This window comes from Vigna umbellata, chromosome 1 (genome assembly GCF_029865625.1).
Source record: "Vigna umbellata cultivar VRB3 chromosome 1, Vumbellata_1.0, whole genome shotgun sequence".
Classification (NCBI taxonomy): domain Eukaryota; kingdom Viridiplantae; phylum Streptophyta; class Magnoliopsida; order Fabales; family Fabaceae; genus Vigna; species Vigna umbellata.
Genome location: NC_142165.1, coordinates 23,189,038 through 23,205,371, shown reverse-complemented (window position 1 = coordinate 23,205,371; position 16,334 = coordinate 23,189,038). Strand labels below are relative to the sequence as shown.

Genomic DNA, 16,334 nt, shown 5'->3' with positions numbered 1-16,334 from the left:
ACAATATATTTTTTTGACAACATTTTAACATCATCTACATGTCATTGATCCAAAATTACTCCACAATCAATAATAATAATAATCATAAACACCAACACAAAACAGTCACAAAATGACACATAAATAATGTTAAAATGTTGTCAAGATATCATTATCCTATTTTATATGTCCGGATTGTCATTATTCAGTAGCATACATGTAACGACAAGAGATAAAATGTTTGTATTTTAATAAAATAAAATTAAGGACTAATTTAAAAATAATAAAGCTTAAAACCATTTTTCAGTAATAAAATTACACTTTTTACATGAATAAAAAAAATTGATTTTGATTATGATCGATTGTAATAACTGACTATATATAATTAATATTAAAAATTTGACTTCTTTTTTATAGTTTTTCAAATAAACTCTTAAAAGTTTTACCTTTACACACACATATATATATATATATACTTAGATTAAATTAATTGACCTAGTTTAATGTCTTAGAATTTGTTTACCTAACTACCTGCTCCTGATAAAATAATAGTGTGAAAACCCAAAAAAAAAAAAAACTTGAGATTCTGCATTATTCTTGGGTGAGAAATACTATTCCTACTTCACAAAAACTGAGTATGCTTCATAACATTTTGCCCACCACATAGCTCAATCCAAGTCCTTCATGTCAAACGCTATTTGTCACTCCGGAACATTCTTCTTCACAAACGTTAAGATTTTAAGTTATCTCGTAAGATCTTCAGTCGATCAAGAGCACGTTTCATGATGTCATGTTCTTCAATTTTCATGCTGATCTCCCCTGTTGACTACATAAGAAACAAAATATAATCAAATAACAGTCATTATATTATAAAATTTTGGGAACTAGATATGCTAACAGAGCGATATCAACAACAATAGCCTCATCCCACAGATAAAGAACAAGGGCAAACAAAAACTGAAAATACATTGAAACGTTAAAAGCCACAACAAGTGAAGAAGCGTCCTTTGGGAAACTAGTAATATTCCATTACCAGATTTCAACCCAGCCAAATCTATTAGCTTTACTAGGTATGGTATGGCATGCAATAAGCAGTCTACTTGAACTTTATGGAGCCAAAAACACAAAAGAGATACCATATCATGGATTCATGCTAAATGAGCATATATATATATATATATATATATATGGTGCAGATTGTAACTATGCTCACTGCATAAGTGTAACTATCTATACAGTGGATTATAGACAATCACAAAAATACTGAACACCTTTACTAAACACAATTTTGATTCATCCAATGGAAAAGATAAGTTATTGTTGTAAAACAGTAGTAGGATGCTGGAATTAATTATTCTCTCATTCATACTTTTGAAACAATACATAAGTGTTTAAAAAGAAACAAACTATTGTCTAATTAAGGTAAAAAATCTCCTGAAATAAAGTCTCTAAATCAGGAGATATCTACCCAATAATACCTGATCTTAATAAAAGGAAATCTGCCCAATAATTACTAATCCTAATCCCTTAATTTTAGGGATTAGACATAATTGCAGGATTACACATAATTGCTATATTAATTGCACAATAATTCACATATTCTGACACCCCCCCTCAAGCTGAGGAATAGATATTGGTCATTCCCAGTTTGCTTATAAGATCTTGGAAGATAGGGCTATTGAGACCTTTTGTTAACACATCAGCTACTTGTTGCCTGGATGGGACATACGCCATGCATAATAGACCTTCGTCTACTTTTTCTTTGATGAAGTGTCTATCTATTTCAACGTGTTTTGTCCGGTCATGTTGAACCGGATTATGTGCAATTTCTATTGCTGATTTATTATCACAGTACAGTTTCATGGGACCCTTCAAATCAACTTTCAAATCATCCAGAATAATTTTTATCCATAATAATTCACATATTCCTTGAGCAAGTGCTCTGAACTCTGATTCAGCTGATGATCTAGACACTACATTCTGTTTTTTACTTCTCCAAGTTACTAAATTTCCACCCAGGAAAGTACAATATCCAGTAGTCGATCTTCTATCAATTAGAGATCCTGCATAGTCTGCGTCGGTGTAGGCTTCAAGGTTCAATTTTTCATTCTTCTTGAATAGGATTCCCTTTCCAGGAGTGCCTTTTAAGTAATGTAGAATCCTATAGGCAGCTTGAAGGTGAGACTCCTTTGGTTCATGCATAAACTGACTTATTACACTTACCGAATGGGCAATATCTGGTCGGGTATGCGCCAAATATATTAATTTTCCAACCAGCCTCTGGTACATCCTTTTTTCTACTTCTGGTTCATCTCCAGATTTACTCAGTTTGTGATTGGGGTCCATTGGAGTTGTTGCGGGTCTGCATCCAATAGTCTTCGTCTCAGCCAACAAATCGGTTATGTATTTTTGTTGGGATATAAAAATTCCTTGGGTAGAGTATGCTACTTCAATTCCTAGAAAATATTTCAGTTTTCCAAGCTCTTTGAGATCAAATTCTTGGACTAGTCTTTGTTTCAATTTTTCCTTTTCTTTTTCATCATTCCCAGTTACTATAATATCATCCACATACACCAAAAGAACTGTTACCTTCCCCTTTTCTGAATGTTTTATGAACAACGTGTGGTCTCCTTGGCTTTGTTTGTAGCCAAATCCCTTCATAACTTTTGAGAACCTCCCAAACCATGCTCTAGGAGATTGTTTCAGTCCATATAGTGCCTTCTTAAGTCTGCACACCTTATTTTGTCTATCTCCTTCAACCCCCTGTGGGATGTTCATGTAGATTTCTTCCTCTAGGTCTCCATGAAGAAAGGCATTTTTAACATCATACTGTAGTAGTTTCCAATCAAAATGAGCAGCTAAGGATAGAAGAATCCTTAGAGTATTCATTTTAGCAACTGGTGCAAACGTTTCTTCATAGTCTATTCCATATGCTTGAGTGTATCCTTTGGCCACCAATCTTGCTTTGTATCGTTCAAGTGACCCATCAGCATTATATTTTACTGTGAATATCCACTTACAGTCAACAATATTCTTTTCTTTGGGTTTATCCACAATTTCCCAAGTGTTATTCTTCTCTAATGCTGTCATTTCCACTTGCATAGCATCTCTCCACTCTTTCTTTGCTAGTGCTTCAATAATATTATTTGGTATAACCACAGAATTCAAGTTTACAATAAAGCTTTTATGATTAGCTGATAATCTATCATAAGAAACATAATTTGAGAGAGGATAGAGAGGTTTTTTAGTGCAATTTCTAGTACCTTTTCGGATGGCTATTGGAAGGTCAATCTCATTTTCTGGTTCAGGTATTTCTTCATTTTCTGGTGCAGAACTTGGATTGGATTCATGGACTTGCATCATCTCTGGAATTTGCTTTCTCCTGGTGTAAACCTTGTTAAATCTCGGAGGATTGTCAGCTTCTATTCGAGTTGCTTCAATGGGGAAATCTGTATCCATAGCTTCTGATCCTCGTTCAGAATTATGTTGTATAGTTGGAGGCTCAGATCTGTTGGTTGTGATATATGGCAGAGTTAAGAACTCAGTATTTTCATGAGGGTCTTCTAGACATTGTTCTGTAGGATTGGTTTTGTTAAAAAAAGGTTTAGTTTCAAGAAAAGTAACATCAGCTGAGATATACCATTTTTTAATGATAGGATCATAACATTTATACCCTTTTTGTGTGGCTGAATATCCTAAAAAAATACATTTAACAGCCCTGGGATCCAGTTTATCTCTAGCTTGAACAGGGACATGTGCAAAGGCTGTACATCCAAATATTCTAGGAATCAATCCATTTGATTTCTTAAAGTGAGGAAAGAAATTATTTAGGACTTCTATTGGACTCTTATTACTTAGGCCATGAGAGGGAAGTCTATTAATAAGATATGATGCAGTAAGAACAGCTTCTCCCCAATAATTTTTTGGAACATTCCCTTGAAAAAGAAGAGCCCGAGTTATATTGAGTAAATGCCCATTTTTTCTTTCTGCCACTCCATTTTGTTGTGGGGTATAAACACATGAAGAGTCATGGATGATCCCATTAGATTGGAAATACGAGGATATGGTTTGGTTGAAATAATCTCTAGCATTATCGGTCCTAAACCTTTTAATATTAACTCCAAATTGAGTTGTGATCATTGAGTGAAATATGGGAATGATAGTGCTGACATCAGATTTTTGTTTAAGCAAATAGAGCCAAGTAACCCTAGTGCAATCATCAATAAATGTTACAAACCAGCGGGCCCCAGAAATATTTGGTACTGTAGACGGTCCCCATATATCACTATGAATCAATTGAAAAGGTTGAGAGCTTCTATTATTGCTGTTGGGAAAAAAAGCACGAGTATGCTTCGCTAACTCACAAGTTTCACAATGAAGCTTTGAGATATCTAAGTTTTCATACAAATGAGGAAACATAAATTGTAGCACCTTAAATGATGGATGTCCTAGACGATAGTGATACAACCATAGTTCATCCTTATTTGTTATACTGTGAAGGGATTTTGCTTGGTTGGTTTGGGATTCTTTAGATACTTCCAAGTAGTAAAGACCATCTTTTTCTTTAGCAAGTCCAATCCTCCTCCCCGAGTCCTGTTCCTGAAAAACACATAGAGATGGGGAAAACATTGCAGAACAATTGAGATCAGAGGTTAGTTTCTTTATGGAGAGAAGACTGGCTGAGAGTTTGGGAACATGGAGAACGTTTTTAAGCATAAGGTTCGGGTTTACTTGGATATTACCATATCCTGCAACAGTAGCTACTGACCCATTTGCAACAATAATTTTTCTATTACTTGGTGAGGGTGTATAAGAATGAAACAAGTGGAATAAATGTGTCATATGATCTGTAGCTCCCGAATCCACAATCCAAGAGTTCACATTATATGAGGTATTCATACAAGAAGTTTTACCTGAGAAAACAAGAGAACATGATCCAGAGGGTTCCTCCATATTCCCCAATAGCTTCTTCAATTTCTTTATTTCTTCCATATTGAAACTGTCTACTGCTGGAGATTCTTTAATCTCTGTTTGTGTTATGTGCACTTGGGACTTTTGTTGTCCTCCACGATTCACCCACTCCTTTCCTGGAGGTTTGCCATGCAATTTCCAACATTTCTCCCTTGTGTGTCTCGGTTTCTGACAATAGGTGCACCATAAATTATCTCTATTTCCTTTCCATAGAGAATTAGGAATTTGCTCATTTCCTTTCTGCACCAGTTCAGGTTTGGTAAGTAGAGCAGACCCATCCATTGGTTGAGACTCAAGCATTACACTCCTTCGACTTTCTTCTGCACGAACAATAGAGATGGTTTCTTCTAGTGAAGGAGTATCCTTTCTCCCTAGAATTTGCACTCTAACTTGATCAAATTCAGGATTTAGTCCTGCAAGAAAATCATACACACGATCCTTCTCTATGAAATTCTTCAAGAGGATTGCATCCTCAGCACACTTCATTTCAAAAACTCTGTAGTGATCAAGTTCCTGCCATAGATTCTGCAACAGTGCCGCATATTCTGTGATTCCTCTGCTTCCCTGTTTTGTGGCTGCAGTTTTTATTTTGATTTCATATACTTGGGCAGCATCATTGGCTTTAGAATATGTGCGGTTTATGGAGTCCCAAATATCTTTAGCTGTATTAAGAAACATACAAGTGTCGCTGATGGTAGCTTCCATGGAGTCCCACAACCAAGACATAATCATGGAATCTTTTTCATCCCATGCTGCAAATGCTGGATCCTCCATGCTTGGACCATTTTCAAGGAGATGAACCAGGCATCCTTTTCCCTTGAGATAGGTTCTAACAAACTGGGACCATTTGAGAAAATTTTTTCCATCCAACCTGTATGACGCTCGGAGACCTTGGAGTTCTCCATTTTTGTGTGAAGGACTAGAGACTTCTCTACTTGATGTAGCACCAGACATTGTAATCGGATGTTAGGTTAACACAGCGGAAAGAATAACAGCAGCAATTAAGGCTGCCCCTTTTTTTTTTTTTTTTTTTGGACGAGAATGGCAATGAAGGCCAGCAATAGTTGAGGAACGGCAATGAAGGCCGTGAGACAAAAAACAAAGACCAGGGCTCCAGGAAAAACCTAGAGCTCTGATACCATGTTGTAAAACAGTAGTAGGATGCTGGAATTAATTATTCTCTCATTCATACTTTTGAAACAATACATAAGTGTTTAAAAAGAAACAAACTATTGTCTAATTAAGGTAAAAAATCTCCTGAAATAAAGTCTCTAAATCAGGAGATATCTACCCAATAATACCTGATCTTAATAAAAGGAAATCTGCCCAATAATTACTAATCCTAATCCCTTAATTTTAGGGATTAGACATAATTGCAGGATTACACATAATTGCTATATTAATTGCACAATAATTCACATATTCTGACAGTTATACTAATGGACAGCAACCTCCATAATAAACAGTCAATAGTTTTTCTTGTTCATCAGGGTAGAACCTACCTGTAAACAAATAACTTGCTCTATGACGTTATCAATATTTTTCTTGTATAGAGACATAATCCGTCGTGTTTGAGGATCCCCGTGCAACAAGGAAAGAGCAGAAGTGACAGCATTCACCTTATTCAAGCAGTTCCTTACATCTTGACTACATTTGTCAGATTTTAATAAAACGCTACTATCATATATAACCGATCCCAATTTCTTCAACACAAGATTCATAAGTTCATGGCACCGGTCCAACATGAAAAAACAAGGTACAGTATAATAACACCGGAAGCTGAATGGAAAGGAAGGTGTTCTTTGTCCATCATCTTCTGGAACGCACTGTGGTAAAGTGAAATTTAGAATCAATGAAAGTACTAAAATCAATTCATATCAGAAATAAAGATCCATTTCTTCAGAAATAAAATAAAAGAAAACTCATAAATTACAGAAATAGTGATACTTTAGACAGTATTCCCCCATGGCCTTTATTATAATAATTGCCTGTACACACTTAAGTTCTGCATTTTCTTTTGGAAGTTGTCAAATTTTATTTTATATGTAAGATACTATAACAATCAATCATAAAATTTTAAAAACAATGGACATTTCTACTTTCAAAACAAAAATTAAGGATAGAGAAAAAACAGTTAGCTAATTCTGATACAAAGCATCATCTGGTGTATCCAAAAGAATAAGTAGATAAATAGGCAACAACAAAGTACAAATTTATATCATTTGTTAGTCAGCTTTTGGAAGCATACTTACCTGCACAACATCTATCAGATATTCCGAAAGATGATGGCCTAGAGTGGCAATGCTTTGTTCAGAAAGTAGTGTGGGCTTCGAATCAACTGAAACAACCATTCTCAGGAGAGAGCATCTATTATCCAAAGAAGGCTTTTGTGACTGTGGTACAAACACGTATGAGAAATCATTCTTATATGAAAATTATAAATGAGCTAAGAACAAAGCACAAGAAAAGTAAATAGAAAAAATTGCAATGCAAAAGAAAATGTGTCAGCTTACTATCTGATCAATAATCAATCTCTCTATCAACCGTAGAACAATAGCTTTGTCACCCATCTGTTGAATGCCTGAGTAAATCTTAGCTGTCATTGACTTTAAAGTTTGGCAAAGTGGGTCACCCTTAAAACCAGAGGAACCAAATTCTGCAAAATTAAAAGTAATAAAATTTCTCAATCTATGGTGAATGAAGATTGCCAAAAGTAGGTTTACAAAGATTAAAAAAAAAATTTCAATCACAAAAGATTACTCAAGCTGCGAACATGTTATGCATACATAGCAATGACAAATATTTTTTCAATCAAGTAACTTTGCTAGCTAGAGAATGGGAAGAATGCCATACAAATACTGTTATTTACAAGTTACCAAGAAGCAAGATAAAGATGGCAGGAATGCAAAATTGGATGAGTACAGATAGCAATGTAATAGTAACCCATTACTGGTGATGGGTAATCAATTACTGGGCTTGCATTTAAGGAGTTCACAAATAAAGAACAGTGGTAAGAGTGGGATGGAATTGGAAGGAGAGGAAGACAAGAGAACAATAGTATAAACAGAATGGATTGCAGGCAGAAGGAATTGGAGAGGGAGTGAGGATCATGCTTGGGGGAGAGAGAATGATTATGTCAGGGAAGGTAATAGAATGAAAGTTATAACGATTCTTAAGGTAAAATAACTGGCTTAGCTGACTGAAGGAGTTCTTCCCCAGGAAAGGGATTATTCTTATTTCAGTTTCTACATTTACATTTAGTAAGGAGATCTGCCCCAGCTATGGTCGTCTATTTTCCCCTAATTCTTTATTGTAAGAGAAGCTTCCCCTCTGATTAATCAAATTACAGTATTAATAATACTAAACAGTTTTCCTATTCTATTTTTGGGTCATATCACATGAGATATGTTGTTTTGCATTACCAATTTCAACCCCTGCCAGTTCTTTCTGATCCCAACTACTGAGCATTATGGACAAAAGCATTTAATTAGAAAAGTGAAACAAGAAATGGATAACTGGAGATGAAACAAAAGCATTTAGTCCAAATAAATCTTCGTAAGCTACCAGGAGAAACTTTGAAACGTGCGACCAAGGTGATGAAAAAACTCAAGTAATCCGCAATTTCTATACACCCCCGCTCATAGGCTAACTGGAGAACGTCTATGATCCAAAATAAGACATAGGAGTCTAGATCATCACCTGCAATAGTACAAAAAAAAATTAATGTTAAGAAGCTTTAACCTAGAAAATTTTACAGCCTTTATATCATTAGTATATAAATCCTACTTCTACTTAAAAGACAATGGCTACACTGAACATTAAAAACGTTAGTACAGAAAGTGAGGGAAAAATGCTGTACAAAAAGTATACTCCATTGTTTTAAGTTGTCAAAACACTTATTTCACAATAACATCACAGTTTTAGAATTATCACTTCAACGACTACTTTGCCGGGAAAAGTCCAAACTTTAAGAGCAATCTTACACGATTTTAACAAGATAACCATATTTTTATCATAGGCAATAAAATAAATAGAAAATGAAGGCAGTCAAGTCAGAAAAATAACTTATTTTTTAAGAAACAACAATTACATGGTTTATAGTTAATTTTCACAAAAATAAATATTACTTGAATCTGAGGAATACATTCGAGATGTTTCCAAAAGAAATCCTACAAAAAATCAGAGCTGTGGGACTTCTGTGCTATTTCTATCACATTTATTAAAACAAATTATTACAAAATGGAAGAAAAAGGTTGCAACCTTATTCTCCTCAAACAAATTTAAATGATAAACCTTTCAATACCTTAAATTAATCAAATTACTCAACATTAGGTATGCAAATGATAGTAGGTAAAATGTTAAGTGAGGAGGTATGAAGACAAAATTACTAAAAAAGCAAATCATGTCAGTGAAATTTTAAATGAGCCTGAAGCTTACTTAGGCAACAATAGACTAATGACTTTAAAATAGGCAGGTCCAAATGAGAGAAATAGTAAATGGAACATAAAGCGAGAACTTGAGATTCTCTAGGAAGCCTGAGAAAAGGACCAAAACATATCGGTCCTGCAACGTGAAAAAAACAAAACAGTTAGAATCCAAAAAGTAACTCACAGGTGTTGTATTATTAATACGATGTCAACATCATGTTCATGTTTACCTCCCTCTTGATATGTACAGTAAAAATCTTGCAATGACTGCTGCATGTTGTTATACATGCAAACAAGTGCTGGATTCCAAGCACGCTGTCCAATTCGATGTAGAAGACGAATCAAAGCCTATGATGAACATAAAATGCTTTAGGTAAAGGGACAAATTAAATTGCAGACTTAAGATCAATGCAAAGGCAGATTAATCTCTCAAAATGCAGTCAACCATGAATTTCAAATAAAGTCCTCCTTATCAAATAAAAATAATAACTACCTGGGAGCAGGCTGGGTGATTATCTCCAAGCTGGATAAGCAACCGAGGGAGATCTCCAGTCCATGCACGTAAAGCCTCTTGAAGAACTATATACTGTGGATTGCTTGTCCCTGTGGAATGCATGCCTTCCATCTATATTTGGACCAAAGACAAAAAAAAACACATTAATCTCGAAGGAAGGAAATAAATTGTTTTCGTGAGATTATCCAAAAATCAAGAATTTCATTTCAATAGTGTTCTCAGAAGGAGATGAATCCAAACTCACGTAAGTTAACACATCTTCAATGGCAGAAACACAGGCTTTCAGCAAAGAACCTGGCTTGCATTCCCTAAATGTCAGGGTAAAAGCCTGCAAGTGTCACAAATCTTGCAACATTAAAACCTCTATATGAAAGAAAAAACATCATAAATAAAACATGGCACAAGATGACACAACCAAAAAATAAACTCTTTCAATTTCTATTCTAGTTTCAGTAGTTAGTATATTTTCCCTTACAATAACAAAAAATAAAGTCATACTAGTTTATTGTTTTCAAGAATTAGCAAGGCAACTGATGATAAAATCTTGCTTTCACCATGTTTTTCGCAATCTCTAGAATCAGACAGAGAACAATTACAAACAGAATTTTGTAATTATTGTGGGAAACCAAATGCCAGAAAATATTACAAGGTCAATATTCAAAATTAATGGCATCCATGTTCTAACAAAAATGAACTAGAATTCATTCAACAAGTCAGACCTGAAGAAGGCGTGATGTCCAATCGCCTACCCCACGTGAAACAATTTTTGGAATAAATGGAAGGAGTAGAACTAAATGCTCTTCTTCCCAGACAGCCTTAGCAGACTGCGTAGTCCAGAAGAACTGTATAATAAAATTCCAGCCCAATTCAGCTATAGAATGACCACAATTTTCAACTTAATAAAACTTCAAAAGGATAATGTTAGCATATCTATCAAACCTTCCCAAGCAGAGCATTTTCAAAAAATTCAAGAAATCTCTCCAACAAATGTGGAGGAAGACACATCCATTCATTTAATTCAAAAAATATTTTGGTAATGACCATGTTCAAGTCAAGCAACCTACCACAGTCCTGCAATGAAAAAAAGAAAAAAATTAGTTTTTATGAAATTAGAGGAATATCACAATCCTGCTGCTCCCTACTCCACCTCACAAATGGAACCAGATCACAATAACACAACAGAAAAAGGGTAATCAATCACAGGACATTGACAGGGGTAAACTGTATTTATCTTTGGAATGTAAACTTGACCTTAACAAACCAAATTTGAGGGCTGGTGACCAAAGCAAACACACAAATCAAGATCAACTCAAGAAAGGTTGCAACATTTAATACTTCAATTAATACTCAAAATATTGATAGAAGCTTTTGGTTAAGATATAAATGTATGTTCTTTAAAGTATACGAGTAGGAACACTAGACAAGCGTTGCCAAAAGTCACATTCTGTCAATCTAACAGTTCAATGGATACATGATACAATTGCTTCTCCTCAGAGAGGAAACGAAAATATTTAAGAGACAAAAGGGAACATAACAATGAGAACTATATATCCTCCTTGGACCTAATTAGAAAAATAACATGACTTTTGTAAGGGAAACCTCCTTGGCAGGTGGCAAAGAAGACTGGGAGCTATGCGTCCTCCTTCTGGGTACTTAATGTTATCTTCTTATAAAATTCTTTTTTACAGACATCAACCAAGCAGTAGCAAAATAATCAACTTAGCAAATCAAATTTATGTTGATCGGGTTATCAAAGAGGGAAATAGCTAATCCGAATGGTTCCATATCCTCTTTAGACGACAATTTTACAATTAGTTTCTACTCACCAGTCCCCACTAAAGGGTTAAAAACAGACACATACCCTTGCTGAAAGATGATCAGTGGGATTGAGTGGAAAACGAGGAAATAATTTCTTGAGGAGTGCGGAAGAGATGGTAACATCAGCCACATCAGGTCCACCTTGAGAACTTGGATATTCTGATTTCTTGTCACTCCCATGAGTAATAGACCTAACTATAAGATCTATGCTATGCAGAATGGATATCATACAAGCAAAAGACTTCCCTTCAAGACTTTCCATCGAATGAATCAATGGAATAAACTCCAGAAAAATATTCATTAATGGTGGAACTAGATCCTTCAAACTCTTCACGATATTAGAAAAACCTACACAAACAGATAAAGCATAAAATGGGACAGTCAAACAATCAGTGAGAACATAAAAAGCTTGACAAAGTTTTTAGAATTATGCAAACTCAATCAACGACATTCACTTAGTTATGTGCTTTAAAAATTGCAGTTTTAAGTTATCATACCATTTGAGTTCATAGACATTTCATCATCATAGGCAAACAATACCCTTCGGCCAGTATCATCCTATTAAAAATAGAAAATATTAGAAAAAATTGGTGAGCAAAAAAGATAGAATAAAATTAGCATTAACCGCAGTGAGACCAGGACCGAAGAGCAAAAAGTTTAGATCATAAATTATAACTCATAAATATGTACTTATCCAGGTAGTAACGGGTTAGAATCTGTGCAAATTATAAAATACATAATGTATTCTGAGAAAAAGCTATGGGTTCCAGATGCACATAAATCGTCAAATTTAAGCACAACACTGAGTATAAATGGAATGAAAAAAAAAATTGCTAAAATAAAAATGTAGAGTGGTTTATACATAAAAATACCAAAGATTAAATTAAAAAAAAAATGAACAGAGCATCTATACTTGTACTTTTTATACATATAATGAAGCCTTAACAGCTAAATGGAAATAAAATACCTTATTCGGCAAATCAGTTTGTGCTTTATTCCATGGAAGGAGTGACAAGCAGCGCACCAACCCAGAAAGAGCTTCCTTTAGTTTTCCTTTATCTTGTAAATAGTATTGGTTCCTCCTTAGAATATCCTCATAATTCAGAAAAATCTGTTGACCACACAACCAGCAAAGTGAATTTTAAGCATCAAATACAAAAATACAACAATTACAATTAGAGTGGATATAGAACTCAATTTCAGAAACAATTAAAGAATAGAAGTATACAGACAAAGAATAGAATAAAATGGTGGGCTGGGAAATATATAATACAATGATGGCACAGAAACCCATCATGAAAAAAATGGGAGATAGAAATGTCATAGATCTGTGTTTTGTCAATACAACTAAGAAAAAATATTGCCACAGCAATTTGTGAACTACATTTCCTAAATTCCTCGGACAAGTGTTCAATCAATAATATTGTTAAGAAACGAATTTTAAGCTTAACTCAAACCTACCAAACCAGCTTGTTATGTGAGGTTTGCACCCACTAATTGGCCTTAGTTATAGCCGATGTGAGACTTCCAACAAACATTATATCATCATAAAATTTCAGAATACAAAAAAATATTTAATGTACAGAAATTTCCCCTCAGTAAGTTTCAACCTATTGTCATATCTGGATCAAAGTTCTACAACATCCAGATATATTGAAACATTCACTCATGTTTCTCTTACTATTGTTGAGCAACATTTCAGACAGAAAATAGCATAAAATAAAAAAATCATTGGCATTAAACTGTATGACCAAAGTTTTGACATTCGGTCAAATATAAGCTCCATTGCAGAGGTGGATGTAAAATCCAATTACAAGAGCATCAGAAAGTTTAAGGAGCTCAGAACTGTCACTAATGCAAGAGAAAAATCCCCTTCAACCCCACTCCATTTCCCCACCCCTATAATCACCATAAACCAAAGAGCTGAATTTTAAAAAGAAATCAATTTCAAGGAGCAATCCTAACATACAGATAAAGAAATTTAGAATATGGTAAATAATATCACCTTTTCTGCATACAAGGGTGAAAAGGAAGGAGGATAGAACTCGAGAATGAGATCAAGAAAATCAAATGCCATCATCCGAACATCAACCGAAAAATGAGTCATTGCATTAAAAATGTAAGGCATCAATAAAGAAACGACCAGCTCTTGATTGTCCTACAAAATATAGGGAGAATAAAGCAAATGAAGTCTCTAAAGAATCAACTTTAATGTAATGATGTAGTAATATAAAGATTACTGGATACAGGAAAAACAAAGTATATCCTCATAATCAGAATTGAGGAACAGTAAGGATAACAATCAGCTCCAAAGTATTACAGCCAGTCATCTTGATGCACGATAATATAGATTAATAACCAGAGGCAATATAGCATAAATCATGAGAAAGAAGCAGCATCATTTACTTTTTCATAACTGATAAAAAGATAGAAAAATTCATCCAAGTGGTAATGGCATATGAGTCTATCATCCTAATGGGTTAGAAAAGTGATTCAAGCAAATAAAATGGAAATACCTCTTTACAGCAAGGTAAAATCACAATTTTGAAGAGATCATACAATGATTTCCGAACCACTTTATCATCATCACCAATGCGCTCGCGAAGTTTTTCTACCGTGACATACCTGTGCAACTTCTGTTCAGCTGGATGTCTGGTGAATAAATCCTTAATACCCATCAATGCTTCTGTAGTTTAGAATGTGAAAAAGAGAACATTAACATGATGATGACCAAATTTAAATGAATATTCAAATACTTAATTTTCATACAATCAAGATATGCCCTTAGAAGACTAACTATTATAGATCCAAACAATATAATTAATGGCTGCTTAATTATTTTTGACAGGTTTGGAAAATAATTACAAATATTGGCAGCGTTCATGATTTGTTTGATAGAGAACTAACGATGCCGATATACACATTGAAAGGCAATCACATAATTACAATATAATAAAATAAAAATATACCTCTACGAACTTTTGGATTGTGATGAGATGTTTGCTGGAGAAGTTCTTTTAAAGTCAAACCCTTCTTGTTTACAGCCAAACCAACCTTCTCTGCTGCCACACTCTGTTCCGGCAGAACAATTGCTGTTGGAGATATGTTGGTTAACTTATTTCATGACATTAAAGTCTTTCATAAATAAAAGTTATAAAACAATTAAAAAGAAATTCCAAACCATGCATCTAGTTTTAATTTAGATTGGTTTTGGTTTTCAAACCAAACTATTGATAAATAAACATGTCATGAACAGAACCTATTTTAATTTTGGAGGAAGGTACCTTTAGATTTAATCTCAGTATTTGTTGTATTCTTAGGTGGTGGCAGTTTCCTCCCAATCTTTCGCCTTATTTTCTGAAAATTTTGAAAAGTGATATGTTAAAAATGTTTCAACAAGAGTCAGAGTTACAGAATATAATAAAGTTGTGTCAGGGCCCTAGAGGAAACCTTAAAGTCAATGCCATGCTGTTTCTTCGAGTTGGCTTTAGAACGAGTCATCTTGCCCTAATAATGAGACTAAAGAAGAAAAAACAATAGGTGAGTTAGATTCTATAGTCATTCACTTTAATTCAAAGAAAAGACAAGAGATATGAAAAAAAGCATGTAATTTGGCCTGGGTGGTTGAGAGTGGATGTGAGATGAGATAGTGATTTTTAATATATTCACAATGTTGTGCCTCTGCTCCTTGTTGGAGGACATTGGCAAGAGTGAAATATAGCCCAATCAAGTTTTATGGATTTGGGAAAATATCGGAGACCTGAAATTCCGTTGTGAGAAATATATTGAAACCATAGCGATTTATGGCAATAAAATCGCCACCGCCATGTTGTGGCAACAAGGCATGCCTCCACCACCGATTTCCACCGAAGTTAAGAATGAGAATGGAATGTTACCAGAAGATAGGGTATTCTTCTATGGTGACGCTGGTAAATTGACGAGAACTGCAAAGGCTCCGTGGGTGATTTTGTAGCTATTTTGCGAGTTTGAAATAGGGAGAAACCAAGAAAGAGGACGTCGTTGAGTTTAGGGCACCGTCGCGTTTCGTTTGCTGCCGTTCCTTGTCGCGCTTTGATGACTCGCTTTCACGCTCGCCGTTCGCCTGGTTCGCGCTCACCGTCGTGCTCACCGTCGTGCTCGCCGTCGTCTGCTTGCCTTCCTTTGAGCTTTGCCGTGTGGAGTGAAGCTTTTTTATTTCAACGTTACAACCCTAAAGAATATATTTTTAAAACAATCAACTTATTTTGAAAATTTTATTTTTGGTCTGCGCTGTATTTTAGAGTTTAATTTTTGTGATCTGTAAAATAATAGAATTTAATGAGTATGTTTTGATACAGTAATATTTTAATAAGAATTAATTAAAAATAACTTTTAACCTAATAGTTATTAAATTTAACATATTTATCTATTATATATAGTTTATAGTTGAATGATGAGATGTTTTCACTAATTTTTCAAACTTTAAATTGCCAACAAATAAAACTTATTTTTGATATCATCGTAATTGTTTGCAAAATTAAAAATTGTTATAGAATCATATTTTTAATTAAATAACAATTTTAAAACTTTTGTATTTTCGATGCATGCACATGCACTATCTAGTCTATATTTTATAAGTAAAATTT

At 34.3% G+C, this 16,334-nt stretch overlaps 1 protein-coding gene across 1 annotated transcript; it reads right to left on the bottom strand.

The window, feature by feature from the left end:
- Positions 1-440: 440 nt before the first annotated feature.
- Positions 441-15,918, bottom strand: LOC124824261 (uncharacterized). Its single transcript, XM_047296670.2, has 20 exons — positions 15,606-15,918; positions 15,160-15,228; positions 14,994-15,066; positions 14,679-14,801; positions 14,226-14,395; positions 13,715-13,867; positions 12,677-12,820; positions 12,207-12,267; positions 11,753-12,057; positions 10,831-10,962; positions 10,611-10,733; positions 10,136-10,219; positions 9,871-10,002; positions 9,608-9,725; positions 9,388-9,513; positions 8,515-8,649; positions 7,464-7,606; positions 7,203-7,343; positions 6,453-6,776; positions 441-805 (listed from the first exon to the last, which is right to left on the bottom strand). Exons 2-20 carry the CDS (start codon positions 15,208-15,210, stop codon positions 710-712), a joined length of 2,634 nt encoding a protein of 877 aa, XP_047152626.2. The 5' UTR covers positions 15,211-15,228; positions 15,606-15,918; the 3' UTR covers positions 441-709.
- Between the last annotated feature and the right edge of the window lie 416 nt (positions 15,919-16,334).